This window comes from Gekko japonicus, unplaced genomic scaffold, assembly GCF_001447785.1.
Source record: "Gekko japonicus isolate JY-2015 unplaced genomic scaffold, Gekko_japonicus_V1.1 scaffold2356, whole genome shotgun sequence".
Lineage (NCBI taxonomy): Eukaryota > Metazoa > Chordata > Lepidosauria > Squamata > Gekkonidae > Gekko > Gekko japonicus.
In genome coordinates this window covers 111,051-136,786 of record NW_015169249.1, presented here as the reverse complement: position 1 = coordinate 136,786, position 25,736 = coordinate 111,051, and the positions used below count along the sequence as shown (strand labels likewise).

General features: G+C 45.4%; 1 protein-coding gene across 1 annotated transcript in view; it reads right to left on the bottom strand.

Annotated features, from left to right (window-relative positions):
* Nucleotides 1-25,736, bottom strand: part of IMPG1 (interphotoreceptor matrix proteoglycan 1) — a 146,461-nt gene that overhangs the window by 48,331 nt on the left and 72,394 nt on the right. The window contains exons 12-13 of the mRNA XM_015416486.1: nt 20,766-20,939; nt 14,799-14,862 (exon numbers count right to left, since the gene is read on the bottom strand). Of these exons, the coding sequence (XP_015271972.1) occupies nt 14,799-14,862; nt 20,766-20,939 (238 nt within the window). The remainder of the gene's footprint in view (nt 1-14,798; nt 14,863-20,765; nt 20,940-25,736) is intronic.

Sequence of the window (25,736 nt, the reverse complement as noted above, 5' to 3'; positions counted from 1 at the left end):
AGCCTAAGCTCATATTGAGCTTTAGCTTTCCTAACTCTCTCTCTACAAGCACTGGTTATTTGTTTATCCTTGGTTAAAATGCCCTCCTTCCACTTTCTGAATGAGTCTTTTTTATTTGTCAAGTCCTTAGAAAGCTGTTTATGGAGCCACCTCTGCTTCTTTAGGCTCCTCCCATCTTCCCTTCTCATAGGAATCATTTGTGATTATGCCTTCAGTATTTCATTTTTAAGAAACTTCCATTCCTCTTGAGCTCCCTTCTCTTAAGTATTTCTAACCATGGGATTCTACCCAGCATAACTTTAAGTTTGTCAAAATTTGCTTTCCTGAAGTCCAACATATATGTCACACTACGTACACCCGTTACCTTCCCCAAGAATGTAAATTCCAAAATTACATGGTCACTACTACCCACTACTACCATAAACCAGTTATTCCCTGTTGGTAAGAATCAAGCCCAAAATAGCAGATCCCCTTATTTCCCTCTCCACTTTCTGGAAAATGAAGTTGTCAGCAAAAAAGTCAGAAATTTATTGGACCTTTCATTCTTAGCAGAGTTGGACTTCCAACAGATATCCGGGTAACTGAAGTCTCCCATGACCACCGTGCCCCATCTCTTTGAGAACTTCATAATCTGTTTTAGGAGTGTCTCATCCAAACCTTCTGCCTGGCTTGGTGGTCTATAGCAGACCCCCACCATGATATCAGTATTATTTCTTACTCCTTTTATTTCTACCCAGAGACTCTCAACTGGACTTTCATGCTCAGATTCACATATTTCCTCACAAGTATTTACCTCCTTTACATATAATGCAACTTCTCTGCCCCTCTCTATTTTCTGTCCCTTTTAAATACATTATACCTCTCAATCCTAATATTCCAATTGTGAGTGTCATCCCAGCAAGGTTCAGTAATGCCTATTAGGTCATAGGCTTCTTTCTGTATTAGGACTTTAAGTTCCTCCTGCTTGTTTCCCGTGCTCTGCACATTAGTGTAGAGACATCGGAATCCATGTTCTATGTACCCCAAGGTTTTTGTTTCTATATTTACATGTGAGTTAATGTTATCCAGGGGTCATTTCGTAGAAAAAGAGCTAGGGGGACTCATTAGCATAACTCATTAGCATATGCCACACCCCCTGACATCACCGGAAGTGTGTCCTCCCCACAGCCAGCGGCGACCTCCAGCGGGCACCAGCAGGGAGCTCCAGGCCCCGCCCTCCCGCACCTCACCCGGGGGGATGGCGTCCCCCCCAAATGACCCCTGATGTTATCTAGCATATGTGCCACTCCCTGCAAAACTTTAGAGTTCTTATCTCCAGTTATTGGCATCATACTGGGCTTTGCATTTTTGTCTCGCTCCCCCACAAAATTTAGTTTAAAGCTCTCCTTATTAGGTTTGTGAGGCTGTTTCCAAACCCATTTTTCCCTACCCTTGTAAAATGCAAACCATCTCCCGATAGAAGAGTTTCATATCAAAAGCATAAGCCATGGTCCAAAAATCCAAACCTTTCCTGAAGACACCTGTCAGGAGGGGAGCAGCCTTCAGTCCCTCCTGCCCTTGTGTACCCCAAGCCAAAAGGAAGAGGACTAAGGCCGTCGCAACCACGGAGGAGCAGGAGCGCAAACCACAGCCAAAGGTGTCTATCCAGAGGGTAGTGCCCGAGTCCTGAGCACAGGACACGATCTATGGGGGTTCCTACATTCAGGAGGCAGCCCAAAGTGAAAACCCTCAGAGGGTTCCCTGCAGCCCTGGGCTCCTTCCTCCCGATCAGTCCACAGAACCCTGACAATCAAAGGGGGCCATGGATGCAGACCCGGGAGACACCCCTAACGATGATGGCCAGATTGAGAAGAGGCTGGCTGGGAGCACACAGATGGGAATGGGGAATGGGCCAATCCCATGGCCACCCTGCTCTGAAGCAGGAGGGAGAGAGGATTCAAAAAGGGGAGAGAATGCCGACCAAGGAAGTTGACACCTGGCGCTTATGGTGTGAGCAAAGAGGGGCGGAGAGCCTTTCTGGGCAAGAGAGAGAGAGAGAGAGAGAGAGAGAGAGAGAGAGACACAGAGAAAGAGAGAGAGAGAGAGAGAGAGAGAGAGAGAGAGAGAGAAGAACCCACTGGTCTATGACCCCAGTATCTATCTGCGGGCTCAGAAATGGGAACGGGACCGTGATGCAACCAGTCCCCACTCCAGGTGTCTGAGGTCAAGCGGCAACTCCTCTAACCAATCTCCTACCCTGGAACCAACCCATCCTCCCTCTTCCCCTCAGAACCCCGGCAAGCATGACAACACCATCTACTTAGCCAGTCATTGAGCTGCAGTATTCTTTCCCCCCTTCCTAAGCCATAGCCTTCGACAGGAAGAACTGATGAGAATACAACCTGCACTCCCAATTCCTTCACCTTTTTACCCAGAGCCACATAGTCACTTTTAATATGTTCTGGGCTGTGCTGGGCAGTGTCACTTGTTCCCACATGAATGAGCAAGAAAGGATAATAATCTGTGGGCTTGATGAGTCTTCCTACCCTTTCCATCACATCCTGGATGCACACACCCGGTAGACAGCATACCTCTTGAGACGACAAGTCTGGTCAGCACACTTTAGCTTCTACCCCTCTCAGTAGGGAATCCCCAATTACCAACACACACCCTCTCCTATATTTTCTTCAATTTTCTTCAAGCTTCATGGAGGCTGGGGGAGGTGCCCATGTTTCAGTGGTTCAGAATCAGTATCTGTGGGGAGATCCAGGAACCGATTGCTTAGTAACAGAGGCTCAGAATGTCTCTTGATCTTTCTGCTCCTGTGGGTTACATTCTTCCATGTGCCCTCCTCCTGTGTTGGGTGCTCCTCCAGTTGCTGAGATACCGTTCCCTCCTCCTGTTGCCTTTTAAGGAGTGCTTCATGCAGTCTGTTCATGAACTCTTCACCTTCCCTTATAAACTGGAGTGTGGACAAGTGTGCCTCAGGTCCCTGTATCTTTTCCTCCAGTAGGGCTACCAACTTAGACTTGCTGCAGGTGTAATTGCTGTTACCCTCAGGTAAGAATACAAACATGCCACAGACTTTGCACGTCACTGCTTCAGCTCTCTCACCAACCATGCTGCCGCAATCCATTTCAAAATTAGTTCAGTTTAACTGACACTTCCTTGATAACTTCCCTGCCAAACTGCCTCTCAAGACTACTTGTGAAAGGTTTGCAGAAGCAAAAACTAACTTAATAAATATAGAACGTAAGAGCTGCTCAGCCTTCCATGGGCCCCACAGGCTAGACCCCCAGGCTAAGAGCCTTCAACTCTTGCCCTTTGGCTCATGCCAAAGGCTCACGCCTCTGGCAAGGTGGAGCCTAATATAATTAAAGGCTCACGCAGCAGAGGGCGTGGCCAGCAGTCAGCCCTGGCAAAACGGCTAAAAGCTGCAATCAGTAACACCCAGGCAAAACAGAGAAACAGAAACCACAGTCCCTCAAACAAGCACCGCTTTCCAACAGGTTATACAGACCCACACACCCTCAAACACTGTCCTCCCACACAGTAACCTCAGCTACTCTGCCTCAGCAGTTAAGGAAAGGCAAATAATAAAACACTCACCACTCCATCAGCAGCTCCCTCTCTTGCCCCTGGTCTAAGACACCAGGCAGACTAATGGGACTCTCCACAGTCTGCTCGTCCAGGGAAGCACTTTCCTGAATGTGAAATTTGGGTCCATTTGGTAATATAAATGTTGATGCTCTGTGAATTGCTGTATATAAACAAAGACAGTGATTCCTTACTGCAAGAAGAAAAATTTCCTCTCGGAACACAGTTTCTGGGGCTGAGCAGTCTCTTGCTGTACAGAAGACTGGCAATACCCCCACTCATCTGATGGTGGTGACCACAGTGGATGGGGCTAGCTCATTCCTTGCAGATCTACAACAGCTTCTGCTGCATGTACGTATAACCGGATTAACAGCTATTGAGAATCTGTCAGTTGAAATGTATATCTCTTCGAGAATGTGCTAGAAGTACTTCCCAGAATGTGAAATTTGGATCAATTTGGTACTTCTATAATGTAAATGTTGATTCTCTATGAAAGGCTATATTCCCTATGCAGTGGGATACAATTCCTTAGATATTGTAAACCAAATACTGAAGAGTTGGGTGATTTTATTGGCACTTTAGAACAGAACTTCAAACAACCCTCCTCCTGCTTTCTTACTCTCCCACTCAATTTAACCTCAAAGTTATTTCCATAAACCCACTGCATCTGTTTTCATAATCTTGCTGACATGGTAATTCTCCACATAACAATTCTCCAAAGGACTTGTTTCTTGTGATCTTTACTCAGAAACCTTTATCTTCAATTTGCATTCTGCTGTACAGCTTTTCCCCTACTCTGAAGTGGTTTAAAAATACTAATTCAAATTTTCATGTTGTGTTTCATTAATAATGTTTAACTATTTATCTGTAGGGTTTCCCCCCCCCCCCAAGATAGTTGACCTCCCAAAAAACTACCTAACAAGCTCCATAAGTATTTTTTTTATCTGGAGCCCCAGCCCTCTCCTTTTACACTGTATCTTTTCAAGTGCTGCTGCTAACACTTGACTTTCCTCTCACTGGGTGTTTGCAATGCATTGGTGCCTTTGATGATAAGCTTGAGACAAGTGCCTTCTGAGCAAACCATATCAAACCTTTAACATACAGATGACGAGGGATGTATTTATTACTTTCCCTCTAAATGAATTTTTTAAAAGCTTCTATATTCTGAACTGGTGTGATTCTGCAAGCTCTGTAGAAACCCTACATACCTAAAAGTTTGAGTTATTTTTCATGAAGGCCGTGAGTGACATTGAGAAGACCTCATGCACAGAACACAGGGATTATAGACCTGTGCCTAGGTATATTGGTCTCCCCAACAGGGAGCCTTGCTATGGAGGACAAACAGCCTAGAGGGCTTGAATACAGCAATATATAGTAAATCCCAGGAAAGGTGATCTCAGGCTGTGGTTATACACACTAAATAATCCACTTTCAATGCACTTCCGAAATTTTTAATTGGTATTTTTTTAAAGGCCACAGTTGAGAGGCAGGCAGGCAAAATGGCTGGGATACTACAAAGGCAATCTACCCAGAAGTAGGAGACTACTTCTTTTAGTCCTTTAGCACCAGCACGGCTGGTCCTTTCCTTTCCTTTCCTTTCCTTTCCTTTCCTTTCCTTTCCTTTCCTTTCCTTTCCTTTCCTTTCCTCTGATTAAAGCTCCTTGACTAAAAGTCTTCAGCAGTCAAAACCCCATCTGTTCAGTAGCATCCACTAGAAAGCAAGAGATCAGCCCAGAGCCCCCTGTAATGTTTACAGGACCTCTTCCCATTTCCTGACGTGTGGGAAACCAAGAAAAGACAGCAGTCTGAGGCACTTTGTTGGATATCAATGGTGGGCTGTTTGTCAGCATGGAAACCAGCAGGTGCCTTGCTATGCCAGCTCTTGGAACCAGCCCTGCCCAGGGTCTACCTAAGCACAAGGATGCACACCCTGGCCTCTACCACTGGCTGGAGGTTCAACAACCACTTGGAGGTCCACCACCCCCCCCGCTTCCCTTTAAGGTAGAAATGCCAAACCTGGGTTGTAAAATTCCTTGAGATTCTGGGGGTGGAGCCTGCTGGAGGGTTGGGTTTGGAAAGGAGATGGACCTCAGCAGCAAGGGCATAGACTTTCCAATTTGGGGGGGGGGGCTGGAAAAGGTGGGAGTTGGCCAGTGGTTGCTGCACCCCACCCCCGCCTCACACACCATTGCAGGTTCCTGACAGCAGCTTCCATTTTACGCAAAGCAAAACCCATGTCTCTTTTTGCAACACAGTGAAGGAAAAGATCACTTCCAAGTTGAAAGTGAACTTTTTCTTCACTGTGTTTCAAAAAGAGGCATGGGTTAAGGTTTTGCTTTGCATAAAATGGAAGCTGCCACCAGGAGCCTGCAATTGCATGCCATTTAAGACTGCAGAAGGGGAAGCTGAGAATGATTGAGTGTAGATGAAAACTTGCTAGGGGGTGTGGAAAAGAAGAGCCTGGGAGAGGCATAGTAGGGATTAGCATGTTCTCTTCCACTACTCTGAATGCAACACACACACACACACGTGAAACACCCCCCACACACACCAAGTTGAAGCAGAAACCAGACTCTAGACATCCTGCAAGCCTATTCTAAAGTGATTATTTGCGAATCAAAAGTTTATATTCTGCTTTATAAAGGTTCTGTGTGTTTGGATTAGTGCCTGAGAGACTTCCAATGAACTGCAACGTTTAACTGTTACTTATGCTCTGAAATCTCATGATCTTGTCTCCTGCCTCACCCCCCTTTGTGTGTATTCAACAAGCATGATGAAAAGTCCCGGGGAAACTTCCCTATTTTGCAGTATATTTTGACTGATCCTTAAAAAAGGATCCCAAATCCCCCCCTGCAGCACTTCAGGAGGCATTTTAGGCTACTGAAGGAGAGAGCGAGTGTGACGACACTCCCTCCCAAACTTCCAACACCCCCAGTCTGAGAGCCCACCCTTCCATTTGCTTGCTTACCACCTCTTCCTCCCAGCCTTTGTGTTTCCTTTCTGCACCAACTCGGCTCCCCTCCTCGCAAGGAGAGGGTTGCAAAGAGAAGTTTCCTCGGGAAGGAAAAGAGGAGGTGAGCTGAGAAGATGGCTGTTCCGATTCCCCTCCCCTCTACAAAATCTCAGTGCATTTAACAATTTCCGGTGTCTCCTGGCAAAGCAGCAAAGAGCCCACCGATAAAACAGTCTTTGTGTGCAGCATGAGTGTAATGTATCCATCCCAGACCACGTGCGTGGCCATTTCACCACGCGGTCATGCGAAGCGGCTGAGCTTCGCTCTCAGTAACAATGGGACAAGCGGATCCTAGCCGGCACTTATCGGCAGGCTAGGCTCCCGGCCGAGAGCCTATGGAACTCTCAGCCACTGTAAATAGCCAATCACTTGTGTGTGGGTGTGTTTTGGGTGCGGGGTTGTTGCACATATAAACTAGCCTGCGAGCTGGTTAGTTTGTCTTGTTCTTGATCTAATAAAGTATGCTAAGCTGAAATCACTCGTCCGTCTGGGTACTTTTCACTGGCGATGAGGATGGGATTCTAACTCCCACGAACAACGACCCGGATGAAGATTTGAGCACCGCATTGAGCCCCAACGCCGATACCGTCGCTAGTCACTCTGCTGCGCACCCTGATTCTCTGGTAGCCGCTCACTGCTCCACTCCTTGCTTCGTACCTCACCCTGCTGACCCCGAGAGCAGCAGCGCTTCCCGCCTCGCTCCAGCCACTGCCACCGTTCTGAGCTACCCTCACCACGTGTAAGCAGTACGATGGCTACCCCCCAGGAAAGCATTGCCACTTTCGACATCTCCTGCCCCACACAGTGGGAGACCTGGCTCGAGATCCTGGAGAGCTACTTCGACTGCCACGACATCGTAGACCCGGGTACGAAAAAGGCCCATCTCCTCCGGTCCTGTGGCATAGACACCGTCTTGCTACTTAAGGACCTCATTGCGCCGAAGCAGACCAAGGATGAGTCCTATGTGGTACTGGTGGAAGCTCTGACCAGCCACCTTTCACCAAAGCCCACAAAGTTTGCTGAGTGCATAGACTTTTTTGCGCGGGTCCAGGGGCCGGACGAGCCGGCCTCTGAGTTTTTGGCCAGGCTCCGGCGGGCGGCCACCAGGTGTTCATTTCCTCACCTGGCAGATGCCTTGCTAAATCAGTTCCTCTTGGGTCTCCAGGAGCCCATGTTTCAGAGGAAACTGGTTAGCCAGGACGACCTGGATCTAGACAAGGCACTCAGGGAGGCAGCGGCCTACGAGAAGTCGCACCAAGACCGCTGCGTGCATGCGGTCCATCGCACTCAAGCAACACTCGAGTCGGACGACTCTGAGAACAATGAAGTGCTCCAGGTCCGCCACCGTTCCTCCCAGCAGCATCACCCCGGGGGAGCACTGTCAGCCAAAGCCCCCTCAGCATCATCTCAATGCGCCAGCTGTGGGGAAGTGTACGAACGCCGTGGATGCAGGTTCAGGGACGCTGTCTGCCACTCCTGCAACAAGCAGGGCCACATCGCCAGGGTCTGCCGCTCCCAATGACCACTTCAAAAGACTTCAACCCACCAGACCTCAGATCTACACACCGACCTGCATACCCTCTCAGCCCACCACCAGCTGCACCAGGTAAGCAACTTGCCCCCCGATAGCCCCCATAAGGTACATGTTACGATGCTGATAGAGGGGTCCCCCTGCAGTATGGAAGTTGACTCTGGCTCTTCCTACTCTATACTCTCAGAGGAAACGCTGTGCCTGCTCTGTCCACAGGGGGGGCTCCTCTGAAGAAGCCACAGGGGTTTAAGTTACAGGACTTTAGCAAGAACCCTGTGGTGGTGCGGGGCTGGGGCAAGTTTGCGGTGCAGTTTCAGGATTTCAATAGACAATTGGACTTGCTGGTGGTGGGTGGAAGACGCTCCAGTCTGTTGGGACTTTCATGGTTTGGGCCCCTGGGATTGCAGCTCACGGGGGTGAATCAGCTCCGGGCTGAGGATTTCACGGCTGTGTGTAATGACTTTCCCAGGGTTTTTGATGGCACTCTGGGCCGATACACCGGGACCCCCATCTCACTTGAACTCGACCTGGCCATCCGCCCTATTAGGATCAAGGCCAGGCATCCCCCCATAGCTATGAGGTCAAAAATCGAGGCTGAGCTAGATCATCTGGTGGCCCAGGGGGTGTTAGAACCCATAGCTTTCGCATGGTGGGAGACTCCGATAGACACCCCAGTGAAGCCTAATGGTGATGTCCAAATCTGTGCCGATTACAAATGCACCCTGAATAAAGCCCTCCAAGACCACGCGTATCCGGTACCGGTGGTCAGCCACGTGTTGGCTGCACTGGCGAGGGCGCAAATTTTCGGCAAGCTGGACTTGGCCCAGGCCTACCAGCAACTGTCGGTGGATACAGCCACGGCCGAGGCTCAGACGATAGCAAAACACAAGGGGGATTTTAAGGTCCACTGACTGCAGTTTGGGGTGTCAGTCATGCCCGGCATTTTCCAGTCTTTCATGGACAATTTGTTAAAAGGTATTCCAGGAGTGGAGCCGTTTCTAGACGACGTGCTCATCACGGCACCGGATGCCTCGACCTTCACCAACCGGCTCCGGACGGTGCTTTAGTGTTTCGACTCAGCTGGTCTAAAGGTCAAGTGGGAGAAATGCCTGCTCGGAGTTCCTAGGGTGGAGTTTTTGGGATTCGCAGTGGACGCCCAGGGAATCCACCCCATGGCTGAAAAAACCAAGGCCATCACGGCTTATCATTCCTTTCTCCCTCTGAAGGCTGCGGTGGCGGAATGTCTGAACCGCCTGCTGGACAAAAACGCCCCGTGGGTTTGGGGACCAGAGCATGCCACCGCTTTCCAGGCGGTTAAGGACCTTCTTGTCTCAAATTTGGCCCTGTCCCATTTCAACGAGGCGTTACCAGTGGTCCTCGCCTGTGATGCCTCTCCGTACGGGGTCGAGGCGGTTCTGGGCCACCAGCTACCGGATGGCCGGGAGGTTCCAGTAGCTTACTATTCTCGTACCTTGTCGTCGGCAGAGGGCAACTATGCACAGATCGACAAGAAGGTGCCAGCGATTGTGGCCGGGGTAAAGAAATTTCACCATTACCTGTATGGCCAGCCTTTTACAATCCTGACAGACCATAAACCGCTTCTCGACCTCCTTGCCCCTGACCGCCAGACCCCCCAGATGATTTCACCCCGGGTGCTCCGGTGGTCTGTTTTCTTGGCAGGCTACTCTTATGCGCTTCTTCACTGGTTGGGGAAAGCGATGGGACATGCTGATTAAGGGAATGAGTCCTCATAGCGCTACACGACACACATCCGAGGGTAGTCTGGATGAAATCCCTGGCCAGAAGTTATGTCTGGTGGCCAGGACTGGACCGGGACATTGAGGACCGGGTGAAGCTCTGTCAGTCCTGCCAAGTATCCCGACCCGAGCCTACCCGAGCTCCCACCAGGGCCTGGGAATTGTCACACAAGCCCTGGTCTCGGCTCCACCTGGACTTTGCGGGGCCATTCCAGGGTCAACTCTTTTTTATACTCGTGGATGCATACATCAAATGGCTCAAGGTCATCCCGGTGCCGTCCACGTCATCATGAGCAGCTATCCAGGCCATGTGGCACATCTTCAGCGCACAGGGAATTCCGGACACCCTGGTCACTGACAATGGGACGGCATTCACCTCTAGCAAATTCCAGGACTTTACCTGCTATTATGGAATTCGCCACGTCAGGTCAGCCCCATTCCACCCTGTGACCAATGGCCAAGCCGAGCGCATGGTGCGCACGACTAAGGAGGCGCTCCACCACTTGGATAGTAAGGACTGGGACTACAAGCTGGCAGCTTTCCTCTTTGGCCAAAGAATGACGCCCCACACCACGATGGGACGCAGCCCAGCGGAGCTCCTTTTGGGACGGCGCCTGATGGCCCGTCTGGATCGCCTTCATCCCGATCGAGCACCGGAAGAGGAACCGGCTACAGAGTCACCCGAGGCGGCCAGAGGGTTTTTCCCCAAGGATCCGGTCCACACCTGGAACTATGCGCAAGGTCCGCCATGGATTCCGGCCCGGGTGGTGAGAGTCTGGGGACCCAGGTCATACGAGGTCTCCAGCGAGGATGGCCAGATACTGCACCACCACATCGATCAGCTGCGGCGGCGGGTACTGTCACACTACTCAGAGGACTTCGAGGACCCAGACAGCCCAGAAACTCCCACTCCACCTCAGCTACTGGACGACCTGGCACAGCACAATGAGGTTCCTGTTGATGCTCCAACAGACAGCACGACCGGGGCCCGAGAAGCAGCACTGCCAGCACCACAGTCGCCAACTCTGCCCATCTCCCAGCTGAGTGCTACAGTGTCAACGAGGACCTGTAAAGCACCCTCCTATTTGCAGGACTTCGTGTGTGGGTGACTTTTGGACCAAGGGGGGAGGGGTGTAATGTATCCATCCCAGACCACATGCGTGGCCATTTCACCACACGGTCATGCAAAGCGGCTGAGCTTCGCTCTCAGTAACAATGGGACAAGCGGATCCTAGCCAGCACCTATCGGGAGGCTAGGCTCCCGGCCGAGAGCCTATGGAACTCTCAGCCACTGTAAATAGCCAATCACTTGTGTGTGGGTGCGTTTTGGGTGCGGGGTTGTTGCACATATAAACCAGCCTGCGAGCTGGTTAGTTTGTCTTGTTCTTGATCTAATAAAGTACGCTAAGCTGAAATCACTTGTCCGTCTGCGTACTTTTCAATGAGGAATGCAGAGGGCACAGCCTTCCTCCTCTTCACTGCCTCTCTAAGGTGCCACAGTTGAATTGATGCTTGCCACAATACATGTGAGTAGGCATACATAAGGAGCAGTGACTCCCACACTACCCCATGGCTCCAAGCCCCACCAGGAGGGATCTGTGCAGCAGCAACACGGGTGGTTCAAAGTGCAGCCTAGGTTAGGCGGTGGCAGAAGCTCAAGAGAGAGCAGCCCACAGAACCTGTCCTCTACCCCGGGCCTGGCCACAATGAGGGCTGCCGGGAGGGCGGGGGCGGGGCCACCCACTCCTCAGAGCCGACAAAACTAATCTCTGCCTGGTGAAAAAAAAAAAGCTGTGCGAGCCGGCTGGGGGTGAGCGGGTGGGGAGAGAAATCAGTACATTAAGGCAGGCTGGGGAGGACTGCAGGTAAAAGTTTGGGTCCCTCCACTTCTCTCCCTCCCTATCTCTGGCACTGGTTGCTGGGGGAGGCTGTTCCCCCTGGAAAAATTACACCTATGCTCAGCAGGATATAATGACAAGACTCCACCCTTCAAAGAAGCCATTTTCTCCAGGGGAACTGATGTCTGACCTCTATACTCTGGAGATCAGCTGAAATTCTGGAGGTTGACAGCCCTACATTTAGAATATCAGCAAGGGGGAAATCAACAGGATACCCATTGGATGTAAATCCTCACTGCATTCTGATGTTGTTTGACTGATCTCTTTCCACCACCTTATCCCTCACTCTCCCCTCCTTGTGTGCCTTGCCTTTTTAGCTCAGTTGCAAGCCTCAAGGCAGAGGCCTGTGTCTCTCGATTGATGTGAGGTATTTTGAGAAATGACAGTTGTTTGAAAAATTGGCCATAAACTTAAGAAATAAATCAGTATTGCACAGATTCAGTTTTCTCTTCATTTCTCCCCTCCCCCCAGGAGCTTCATGGCTCACATCCGGCTATTCCAATGTCAGAACCGGACAGCCAAAGCACTAAAATATAGCTGAATTCTAAAGTTGAAGAGCATCTGGACCACATAAGTGTTGCAGTGAGAGGTTGCGACTGGGCTCAAAGTATAAAGAGAAAGTAAAGAAATGTACAGGTAGGTATCCAAAAATCTAGCTCAATTGTCTTGCACATTTTGGATTTCTTTACAGCATGGGATAAAGGACTGAAATAACTGTGCATACGCAGACAACTTGGCAGCTATATAAAATTGATTCCTGACAAGCCTAATAGAAAATGCTTGTTCTCTGTAAGTGGAGAAGTAATTCTAAATTAAATCCTAAATAGGAAGCTTAAACCCTAGAGTTCTCTTCAAATATTGTATGCTGTGTGGTATATTAGACATTATGACAAATCCTTTCTTAGGCTGATATAATACTCAGAAGCACCACTCTGTGGTATCAGTGTTTATTAGACTGGGCAATGACAAGAGCCAACAAAGCAAAATCCCTTGAGAGCATCATGTAGAGAATAAGCCAAGATTCCTGCAAAAAAGAAAACAAGGCAAGCAGAGAATTAGGCAGTGAAAAAAAACCTTTATCATTTTGGTTAATGCAGTGCCTGTTTGTCATCACCACAAGGACTAAGGTATTTGAGCACTCCCTGAAAGCAGACCTATCCACACGCCCAGTCATAGCTCCACTACCTTCTTAGCCTGCTTGGCATAGATTATAATGTGGCTTTATGGGATAATCTATAAGGGATGTCTGTTAGGAAATAAACACTATATTTACTGAGGGAAGACATTTTAAATGAACCATGCAAAGAGAAATGCGGACCAGTATATTGCATGACTTAACAGTAAGTCTCACTAAAACTGACACATTCTGATTCACAATACATCTTTTTGAAGACAGAACCATGGAAATTTGGGGAAACTGTTGATTCAACTCAGAATTTTCAGGTCAATTCTACTAATCCACCCCCCAAGCAAATTCCATTGAAATAAAACAGACTTGCTTTTAAATAGGTATTCTTGGGATTCCAATATCCATAGTCCATTATAAGATATTGACTTTTATACATTATTTCTAACTAATTTAAGGGTACATATGAACGGGAATGCATGAAAATATATAAGCAGAGGAACTGCTAGAAACCTTACCCCCTGCCTGGTCCCCCTCCTCTTTACAGCCTATACAGCTTCTCTATTTTCCCTGAGGATAATTTCAGAGGGTAGCTGTGTTGTTCTGCACTAAAACAGCTAGAACTGAGTCCAGTAGCACTTTAGAAACCAACAAGATTTTCAGGGTTATCAGCTTTTGAGAGTCAAATCTCCCTTTGTCAGATATCAAGATTGTTGGTCTCTAAGGCGCTACTGGACTCAATTCTAGCTGTTCTTTCCATACAACTCGCCTCTGAGCAGCCTAATAAACTGCACTTGACTGAGGTTGCCTAGGTGTTCCCAAATGGCTGCCAAGATCTCATGAGGTAATCTCACAAGAACTCAACATTTTAAAACTTCTTTTTAAAACTTCTTTCCTTTTTTTAAAAAAAATAATATTTTGGGGTTTTTTTTACCAGATTTGTAAAAGCATCTCACCCTTCTGTATCTGGCACCACTGTGCTGACTTGGTGCTTTGGGGGGGGGAACAGTGGGAGGGTTTCTAGTGTCCTGGCCCCACTGCTGGACCTCCTGATGCACCTGGTATTTTTGGCCACTGTGTGACAGAGTGTTGGACTAGATGGGCCTTTGGCCTGATCCAACATTGGCGTCTCTTATGTTCTTATATTCTTATCCACACTCTGATACCAAGTTCAGAATTAGATATTTAGATATACTACATATATGTAAGCCCTGAGCTGGATGGCCCATACTAGCCCAATCTTGTCAGATCTCTGAAGTCAAGTAGAGTCAGCCCTGGTTAGTATTTGAAAGAACTCCAGGGTTGCTGTGCAGAGGAAGGCAAGGGCAAGTCACCTCTGAATAACTCTTGCCTTGAAAACCCTGTAACTTGACAGCATTTTATACATGCACACACATATATACATAAATGCATAGGACTGTGTTTATGTGTCTTTGCATGTGTATGTATGAAAGAGAGAAAAACAGTTGCATGAGATTCTATGCTGTTTTGTCCATAGGGACAAGGCAGTACCTGAATTTTAAAAGCATTTTTGTGTGGATGAGCAGGATGGAATCTTGCATTACATGACTACAAGGATATGCTATTTAAACCAAGGGGTTCTTTTTTTTTTTTGCTCAAGTCTGGTCTTTTATTATTGTGTACTAAAGAATTATTTTACATTTCAGGAAAACGTTAATAAAAGACTTCTTGGTATAATATAGAACTCAGCCTATATTTTTGAAAGTATGATCAAAATACAGACATCATATCATGAACAATATGGGCTATCTGAATATTAATTTCAGTGGTCTTATTCTCCTAAATAGTATCCCATATATTTCCCCCCCTGATAAATTGCTTATATTCAGTACATCAAAATTTGGTCTCCTTGGAAAATATACAAAGCTACACTTACTGTAGTTCTGAAAGCCTTGACTTAATGCAGAGAGGTCTGGACGCATCTGTAGCAGGAAATGATACTAACAGAGAGTGAACGGGTACACAAGACTTCTGAGGAAAATGTTAAGAATAACATTGTCAGGTTATGATCAAAGAATTTATGGAAGCCAAAAGAAAGACCAATGGAAAATGACAGAGTTCTTACCTGGTAAGAATCCAAAAGAGTTCTTAAAATGTTTAGATTTCATCCTACTTAGGATTCAGTCATCCCAAGTATCCTAAAGAGAAATAATTTACTCTTGTAGAAACTTCAGCAGTTGGGGGAGGGGGGCGTAGAACTGAAAGGACCAAAAGTGTTAATGCAGTGAAAGCAATGGCAATGCTTCCTGAAACCTACTTAATTGCCCCAACTGACAGCAGCACCTAGACAAATCTGGCCACATCACATCATGACATCATCCCATTTACTGTGCAAGTCCCTGGACTGGCTGGCATCACCAAAGCAATTTTTTGCAGGAAGAACACCACCCTGAAAAAAGGAAACATTCTTACCAGTATGCATTGCCTTGTGGGAACTGAAACAGGCAGTAGCATGGGCATGATTTTTTAAAAGACCTTTCGTTTTGTTATGGCATATATTTGTTGTTTATTTACCTTTCCAGCTTTTAAAAAAATCCTCATTCCAGCATTGTACCGTTCAACCAAGGGATCCTTCCTGCCTTATTTCAGGGAGATACAAGGAAGGGTCCCAGTTTTACAGGAAATAAAAATTCTGTAGGCAGAAGCAGACATTGAGTATCCCAAGAAGGCAAGCAGCATTATAGGTGGACATGGGGAGGCAATGGCACCGCCCCCCAAAAGGCAGGCTGGGTAACACAGAGCCACTATAGCATATTGGCTAAGATAACTGAGCTACAAATAAGAAACTCCCTGGCTCAAACCCAGTTCATCCATAAACCTGCTAGGTGCCTTTACAAAAGCTAGTCAGAATACAGTACTCAAGTCTGCCATATGGGTTTAATAGTGACTTACCTTTTGTGGTGGTTATAAGGCTTGTAACAAGATAATCAATGTGAATTATTTTGAACACTGGAGAGATCACATGAATGCTAAGCACTGTTATTACAGAGGGCACTAAAGCTAGCCAAGGCAGCAGAGCTACAGAAGCAGTAGAGGAAGGCATTTGATATCACAAGAAAAGCAGGCAGCAGGGCAGCATAGGCACAGAGGCTTGCATTTGGCATCATAAGTAAGACAGGCAGCATTACTTGGCGGGCAAAGCCTTGCCTTTGGCACACCAAAGAAAAGCAGGCAGTGTGGCAGAGAGAAACATCAGGAGGTATTTGTCACCCAAGAAAGGCAGTCTACGAGTATTTGATAGAAAAGAATCACTGGAATAAGCGTTGTTGGTGGTAATAATTTTAAATGTTATGCAATGAGCAGTGTTCCCTCTAAGCTGAGTTAGTGTGAGCTAGCTCACAGTTTTTTAGCCTCCAGCTCCCAGATTTTTGTCTTAGCTCAGGAAGGATGGCTCCAGAGCAAACTATTTATGCAGTAGCCAAATCGCTCACTCATTGCCAGTAGCTCACAAAGTAGAATTTTTGCTCATAAGACTCCACAGCTTAGAGGGAGCATTGGCAATGAGGGACATATTCACAGACAGACAAACTTGATGTGTATTTGTAAATCATCTACTAAAATCCAGTCCAAGTCACCTCTTTGCTGAACAGTTCATGTACTGGATTCAATTGCTAAAATAACGGCTAGTGCCTTTTTCAGTCTGCCTTTATAGTTGCACAAGACAAGGGTAGTGGGAGGGGCAGCAAGTGATTCAGCAGGTCACCTAACTGACAAGAGCTTCTTCTACCCAGAAGAGTTAACTAATGTTCCTGCCATAGAGAATCATCCAGTAAGGCTTTGTGTGCAGTGTTTTCATTTTCCCTTAATGACTGCTCTGTCCCAGAAGCTTGGGGTAGCCTTTTAAAATTCTGTATAAGCAGAAGTGGGTCCTGTTTTTTCACTATGACATTCTTTGATCAGGTGGTAGACCTGCCTGTTTTTCTTGTTGTCTTTGAATACAGGCACTGTAGACTGGGGAGGGGGAATTAGAGGTTAAGGTTACATTTCTCCCCATCAGCATAGTAGGCAGCATTCTGGAAAAGGAGAGAATCAAACTGTTCTGCTTGTATCCTCTGGAACCCACGTAGGTAGACTGCTGCAAACTAGAGAGGAGGCAAATGCTTCCTCATGTGTTAAAGGCATTGCTGTAACATACACATGCTGATAACAGGCAAAGCAGTCAAATGTGACAGATCAGTGATGAGGACCCCATTTATGAGATCTCTACATCTTAAATTTGATCTAAACAGGGGTGTCAAACATAAGGCCTGGGGGCCGGAATTGGACCATCTGGGGCTCTTATGTGGCCCACAAGCAACTAGTGCAAGGGAGGAAACAGGAGGCTGCTTGGGGGGAGTTAGTGGAGCCACCCCGATTGTGGCTTCAGAGGAATAACCTCATCTGCAGCAGTCAAGCATCGTGGGAACATCTGCCCAGTGCTGCACTGCTGACTTTCCAGTTCGACTATGTGGGTTTTCCTCTACACCCCCCTCCCAGCCCATGAGGCTTTGCAATGAGGATACACCAACTTGGAGATTACTAACTGCTGTCCTTTATACAGTTTGTATCTCCGGTACCTTGCATTACTTTTTATGGCATACATGGCCTGGCCCGACAAAGTGACATTTATGTCAGATCTGGCCCTTGTAACAAATTAGTTTGACACCTATGATCTAAAAGCAGACATTGACGGAAGGAACCCACTAAGATTAGGGCAGTGACGTTTGGCAGGGGAAGGCAGGCAACCATTTTTAATTCAAGGACAAATGGCACAATCCTAGAATACTTAGGCATGTCCACCTGTCCCCATGTAAGCAAAATGGGAGTGGGTGGGAGGTCTGTTTTGTACAAAAGCTGTGCATAAATGGAGCTGCATCTCATCAGCCCCTCTCGCCTTATGACTCTACTTCTTTTTGTTGAGTGGTTTCAGCATTTTCTTCCCCAGGCCAGATCTTGTACTTGAAGTTCACTAGGGTGTGTAATTTAAAACCACATCAGCATGGCCATACCTAGGTATCCTGGTTGACTGCTACTTTCCTCCCTCCATCTTGGAACTGGGGACCACTCTGCATGTTAGAAAATCATAATTAAAATAATGGCAGAAGGAAACATTTAATCTCTGCTGTAATCTGTTACTGAAGCAACTTCCCATCAGTTCCAGAGAAGACCAACACTGGAAGACTGTCACTCAAGAGTGGTCAGGGGAGAATGGGATGTGTGTTCATCACAAAGAATCCAATTCTATTTCTTTGGTTAAATAGCCAAAAGCACTAGTACTTCAGCCTGATAAAAATAAATGTCTAAAATCCAACAATCTGGAACATCAGGCGTATATGACTATGTCTACAAACTAATAAGACAGAGATGAAAGCTGCCTCTATCTGCAGGCTGTGTCCATATAGTTGAAAAGAAAACCATATTTGTTTTGATCTGTTCAGCATTCTGAGAACACTGAACGATGGGCCATTTGCATGAATAAAGGGAGTTGTGATGCACTTGTGGGGGGGGGGATCAATTTTTTGGTTCGTTCATGCAGAAGAATGCTTCTTATCCCTGGAACTTATCCACTGAGTTGGTCAGAATTGCCTTTTGTTTCAAAATACCACATGCAAGTCAGAAGATGGCAGAACAGGAACTGATAAGGTGAAAAGGTTGAAGTTAAGTGTGAAAGGATGTTTCAACTGCTCATGGCAACTGGCACTCTTGCCACTGAAGTGGAAAAACTTGATACACTCCGGCATTTGGACTGTGCAGTTTCAATCAAATATTCTTTAGCATTCTAGCAAGGTAAACATTTTACTGTGAATGCTACAAATTTCTTAGTGAACTTGTTCAGGAGTCAAACATACCCTGTTTGACACTCACAGTTGAATGATGAGCTAATCAAGGATATGGTCAATTTGAGCAAACCTAGTTCACAGAGTAAAATATGTGGGAAACAAGCTGTGGTCCTCTGTCTCACAATGGAAGGATACATTGGGTCTGTTTTTGATGGATACATTGGGTCTGTTCTTTTCAAGGTGCTTAGGGCACAGGGACTAGGGATGCTACAAATTTCTTAGTGAACGTGTTCAGCAGTCAAACATACGCTGTTTGACACTCACAGTTGAATGATGAGCTGATCAAGGATATGGTCAATTTGTATCGAACAAACCAATCAACTGCTGAACCAGCTGCAGCTGTCTGTTGTGCAGAAGCCAACTTACAGCTGATCAGAGGATCTCTGTATCCTAACCTTCGGTTGGCAGGATCAGAAGCGACGGGGGATCACCTTGGAATGGGCTTCGGATCTACCTCCTTCCAAACTCCTACAGAGTTTCTGATCTTCCTATTATAAAAAGGAGAAACAAACTGTTTCTCTTCTCTGCCCTCTAAACTGGGAGGGGGAATGGAAGTGATGTTCTTCTGCTCTACATTGGGAAAAGGGAGAGGAGAGAGATCGTTTCTCTCTGTTATTCTGCAGCCCAAGCCAACAGCTTGGTTGGTGACAGAACAGATCTCTTCCTTCCCCTAGTCTAGAGTTGCCAGTTCTGCGTTAGGAAATACCTGGAGATCTTGGGGGTGGAGCCTGAGGAGGGTGGGGCTGGGGGAAGGCATGGATCTCAAGAGGGTCCAGTGCTATACAGCCCACCCTACAAAGCAGCTGTTTTCTCTAGAGGAAGTGATCTCTGTAATCTGGAGATCACTTGTAGTACCAGGAGATTTCCTGGCCACATCTGGAGGTTGGCAACCCTACCCTACACCAAACTGACTGCTTCAACTGCAGAGACCAGGAACAATCTCCTGCTTTTCTCTACAGCTCAAGCTGACAGCTTGAGGTGGGGAGAAGAGAAGGGGAATTAGCTGGGGTTCTGATTCTCCCCCCTTAGCTGAATATCAGCAAATCTGGGACATAGCATAGTTTCCAGTATGGGAGATCAAAAGAACCTGACTTCCCCCTCCCCCAAAGAACTTTTCTCGATCCAGACCTAAATTTCCCCAACAAGAGATCAGAAACTGATTCCATGCAAATAGGTATGAATTGGTTGTGACCTTCCCATTGATTAGGCACCTGCCTGAACACCATTGGTGAATATGATGTGAGCCAAATTGGCAGGTGTTCAAGCATCCCTAACATTTAATTTATTTATCTGAAATACTTCATGCCATCATTCTCAAGGATCAGGGTCCCCAAGGTGGTGCAAATAAAAGCCTTAAAAACAATATTTAAAATTATAAAATAATATAATAAAATCACATAAATAACACCAAACCAGGGAGGAGGGTCAGTAATCATTATTGGGGGGTATGCCAAGTGAAACATAGAAGAATTCACCCACCAGTGGAAGAAACCAATAGAAGGAGACAGACAAATCTCCCTGAGGAGGGAGTTCCAAAGTAAGAGGAACACATTACAAGTTACACAGCACAGATCTTGGAGAGAGATCCAGGGAGGCAAACTATGTCATGCACTGCCAGACAAGGAAACACAGATGATGTACCACAAATCAAAGGGGGGGGGAAAGGGGGGGGACTCAACCCAAAATGTAGCTGCGATATAAGAGGGTCAAGCTAACAAATTATATAAAAAATACAAATGTTTATTAGGAAAGAAAAAAGGCCTGATTATTATATATCAAATGTATATAGTAAATATATGTAATAATATTTTTTTTAAAAAAAAATAACAACAAGAAATTTTTACTGGCGTTACCTTATATGCTTTGCATTTGCTACAAGTTTGTATAGTGGGCCATAGATATAGTAGCTGTGCAAATTCTCCAAATTATTCTACATAAAAATAGAAATACAATTAATAAAGTTTATAAGTGGTCTAATTTTAGAGTAATTTTAGCCTAGAAAATATTTAAATTAGCCAACAAACCTGGTAGCGAATATCCCATTCGTCAGGATGTGTGTCACTTCCATCAAAGGTAGGGGGGATGGGCTGCTCCGTTCTTTTATCTAATATCTCCCATAAAACATCCAAGGCCTCATCTTGTGGAATGTTAGTGTACAAAGACACTACATCTAGGGTGGCAAAAATCACCTCTTCTGCCTGCAATTGTAAATTACTGATGTGGTTGAGGAAATCCATGGTATCTCTTAAATATGAGTGCGTGGTTTGAACAAAGGGCTTGAGAAAAAAGTCCAAATATTGGGCCAAAGGTTCCAAAATGGACCCACATCCAGAAACAATTGGGACTGGGAGGGTGCTGAAAAACAGCTGAAATTCTGGATTATAGAAACAATTCAGACTACTAATTCAAACATGCTCAAACTTCTCCCAAAAAGAGAGTTATTTTGGATACATCATCTACAGACATTAACTCCTCAAGGACTGAATGAAGGAGTGGACTTGCTGCCTTTGAAAAAATGTATACCTGTCATTCTGTATTTGTCAGCGCTGACCTTGAGTTCTCTCTCTCTCCTCTTCACCCCCTCCCTCCTTGTAATCCCTTCCTTGGCAATAGCATTGTGCAATGCATGTGGGTGACTGCATCATCCCTGGGTTCAACTATATAATGATGTAATGTTAGCAGTTTGTAACTTGACTACTACCTTTGATGGAAGTGACACACATCCTGACGAATGGGATATTCGCTACCAGGTTTGTTGGCTAATTTAAATATTTTCTAGGCTAAATTTTTCTAAAATTAGACCACTTATAAACTTTATTAATTGTATTTCTATTTTTATGTAGAATAATTTGGAGAATTTGCACAGCTACTATATCTATGGCCCACTATACAAACTTGTAGCAAATGCAAAGCATATAAGGTAACGCCAGTAAAAATTTCTTGTTGTTATTTTTTTTTAAAAAAAATATTATTACATATATTTACTATATACATTTGATTGGATGTATTTCTGGATGTGTGTCAGTGTAAAATAAAGAATATTGACCACTGAAGAAGGCCCGAAGGGGCCGAAACACGTATGGTCCTTAGGTCAAACGTTTTACCCATCAATTGTATATGCATAATAATCAGCTTTGATGATATAAGCTTTAAAAGTCTGATATTTAGACTATTTCTTTTTACCGTATGTATGTTTTAGCTATGTGTACACCCTAATAAACATTTGTATCTTGTATCACAAATCAAGTCAGAATGTGAACCACAGTCACTATACAGTCAGCTGAATGAATCAAAGTAACTCCATATTTTCATAGTGCAGAGCTTCCATTTCATTATTTTGCCTAAAAGACCTCATCTCATTTCACCTTCTCCAGCAGGAATTTTTGCAGGAATATCTACCTCTCCAAGAAGCCAGGTTTTTTGCCTTACCTTTCCCTAAATTTTTGAGCCATAGTCTGAAAGGGGCTGTGTACATCTTGAGTTGCTGACAGATAATGAATGAATTATAAGGCTATTTGTCACACTATTAAAGTTCATGTGCAACCTATTTGTATATTATAAAGTATCAGTGTACTATAAATATGTTTATAAAAACATCTTTGACAAAGGTTTTTCAAGATGTCCGTTTCTGTATTACCAAAAATATTTATTGGAATATCCAGAGTTAATTAGAAGCTGTATTACATATACACAACAAAAATAAACTCCTTCAAAACTGTTTGTGCCAAAAGACACTTTTTAAAAACTTCGATTCTGTTTAGCAGAAGTGTGAAATTGTGCTCTTTTGCAACACACAGCTGCTTCAGCTTTCCATTTTTCAGCATAAAGTTTTGAAGGGCTTGTTTACTTTTTAGTTTTTACTAGCACAGGAGCATGGCTGCTTTATCACAATTTTGTTTTCTTCTGGAGAAAAAGGTTAAATCATTTAAAAATAATTATAAACCTCAAAGGGTTAAACTTACTCTTATCAACAATCTTTTCCTGCCTGGAGACAACTAAGATGGTATTGAAGCAATAACAGAAGTGTGGAGCAATAATGGAGCAAAACAGAGAGATTCTAACAGGGCCATCCGAAGTAGAGTTATACCCTTCATTGAAGTCAATGGGCTCAGAAGGGTATAATGATGGCATTGTACTTTTTCTTATTACTATGGAAAATGTTACCATATACTAAGATGTTAGGAAGTTATTTCTGTGCCAAGGTTCAATCTGAAAGGGGGGGGGGGAACACAGCGAACCAAGAGTTCCATTCAGTTTTGTCCACTTTACGCAAAGGTGAATGGAATTGGGGCATTCACAAATCCTGCAGCACATTCTAGCAGCCTACGGTGCCAGCTAGCAGCAGTCTGGGTGTGTGTGTGAGGTCATGGGGGCACCACTGGCTGATGGCATCACATCACTTCTGGGGAAACCTGGAAGTGACACTAGTCCACTCTTTTTTTACCAAAGAATTTCCAACAATTCCTATTGTGGATTGACATCACTTCTGGGTTTACCCTACAAATTCTTGACCACTGGAGATTTTTACCCCACCCCCTACTGGTCAACAGTGCAGCAGTGAGAAACAGGAGCTGGGGAACCCCCTGCTCCAAGTGGGAACCTGGCAGCCCTATTCTAGCTCTGTACTTGCAGAAGTCAGAAACAATAACAAAAGCCGAATTTTTGGATTAAGCAGTGCAAGTGCAAGTCTTAAAGCTCAGGGTTTGGAATATAAGCCATGCCTTCATTCATGCTGCACACTTTTCCACAGTAGGGGTTGTCCTCTACTGCTAGGGGCTTCCTTTCATGCAACTGAATGAGCCAAAAAGCACCTAATGCTAGAGGAAAGTGCTGCAAAGTCCCTTTGCAATGACTGTGGGGTCTAGGGATGGGCACAAACTGAACCACGAAGCAACATACATCACAAATTTTGTCCTGTTTGTGGTTTGTGGACTGAGGTTCAGGGCAGGTCTACCATCATGAACTTCCACAAACTTTTAAAGCACTTTGTGGACATTCATGACGGTTCATGGATAGAACAGAAAGCAGAGGTTTAAAGGGATTCTGATTCCCTTTGAACCCCTGCATTCTGTTCCCCACAAAAGCTGCAAAAAACAGGCCTGCTCCCCACCACTCAGCTGTTTTTCAAGCTTTCTGCAAACCTCATTTCAATGGACTATGGCCTCTTTCAACAGGGTTTGCAGGGTCATGAATCACAGATTGGTTCAGTTCACAAACAAACCTCCTAGTTTGATTTGGTTTGTTGTTTGGCCATGAACTACATTTTTTCTGGTTCATGCCCATCCCTAGTGGGGTCCCACAGTAAAAAGGTCGAGACACTGCAAGCAAATGTAAAACTGAGTGTAATTATTAGGGCTGCCAACTCTGGGTTGGGAAATTCTTAGAAATTTGGGGGTGGAGCCTGGGAAGAGTGGAGTTGGGGAGGAAGCTCATCAGGCATGTGATACCAAAGAGCCTAGCCCTCAATACTGCCATTTGCACCAGGGGGAACTGATCTCTGTAATCTGGAGATCACTAGACATTCCAGAAGAACTCCACTACCTACCTGAAGCCTGGCAACCCTAGAAGGGACCTCAGCAGGGTCTAATATCATAGAGCAGCTACTTTAAAGCAGCTACTCATTTCTGTGGTCTGGAGATCATCTATAATTGCTGGATATCTGCAGGCCCAACCTGGAAGTTAGCAACCCTATGTACCATCCATAGGTTTATAGCAGTCTTCAAGGGTAGTCAATAGAGTGCATTTTATTAGTCTAATCTTGAGGTGACGGTGGTGTAGATTAGCATGGCCTAGTTGGCTGAGTTCAAATCTAAGTTTTAATGTACTAACCACGCACAAATGAAAACTAAAATTTACTGTGGCAAACAAGGTATGTTCTGGGCCTAAGAAACAGCATCTCAGTGTTATTTGTATTCTTTTTATATCAAATCAGTTGAGTGAAGCGAAGTTCGGGGCAGGTCAAACACACCTATAACTCTATTAACAACGTAACGCAACATGATTTTTTTTGGGGGGGGGAATCTCATGTTTAGTATTGCCTTTTAGGGCAATTAAAATGCTTCCCTTTGCACAGAGCACTGTGCAGTCACAGAAGTAACATTCTCAAGGAAGCTATCCTTTAACAAATACAAGACAACTAGCATAAGCCAGGTAATTATCCTGCACTGTACATCTGTTTCCCAGAGATACAGATTCAAGAAAATTCATTATCTTTCAGATTGAGCTATATTGTGGGGAAAGCCCATTCCTGTGCTTCTTTTTGTTACCAAACCTGTGGTAGTGTGCTGGGAAAAACTGAATGCTGGAATTGTCCGTGTTTAACAGCACAGGGCAGGAGCTTAGCTTTTTATGTTTGAAAGCCTATTAATCTCCAAGCCAATCTAACACTAGTGTTAAACAGTGGCTTTAAAAGTGTGAACTGGCAAGTCCCCACTACAACCCTTGACCACAGACACACTAAGTTTGCAGGCCTAAGGCTGTGATCACACACTAAATAATGCACTTTCAACCCACTGTTAATGCACTTTCCAATTGGATTTCACTGTGTGAACTGGCAAAACCCAATTGAAAAGTGCATTGAACGTGGTTTGAAAGTGCATTATTTAGTGTATGTGATTGCAGCCTAAGAGCACTTTCCTGGAAGTAAGCACTGTTGAATAACACAATACTTTTTCTAACTAGACCTGCTGAGAATTTTTTCTTAACTGACCTTAGGCAAAGTTAGTATTTCTCGCCCCTTTCCCTCCACCCCACATCTACTCCTGTCACCTTACTGGGATAAAACGATGGATATGATACTTCTGACCATTTTGCTAAGCATTATTACCAACACAGTACCTTAAAAGTGAAAGCCACGGGATGTCCTAAAGGTATGTGGAGCACCTGCCTACTGGGCTTCTTTTGAGGGTAATAAAGATGTTGCTTGCTCAGCAAAGTAAGGTACTTGACAGCTTACCTTTCTCAGGGAAGAGCTGTGAGTCCGTGCTGAAGATCTC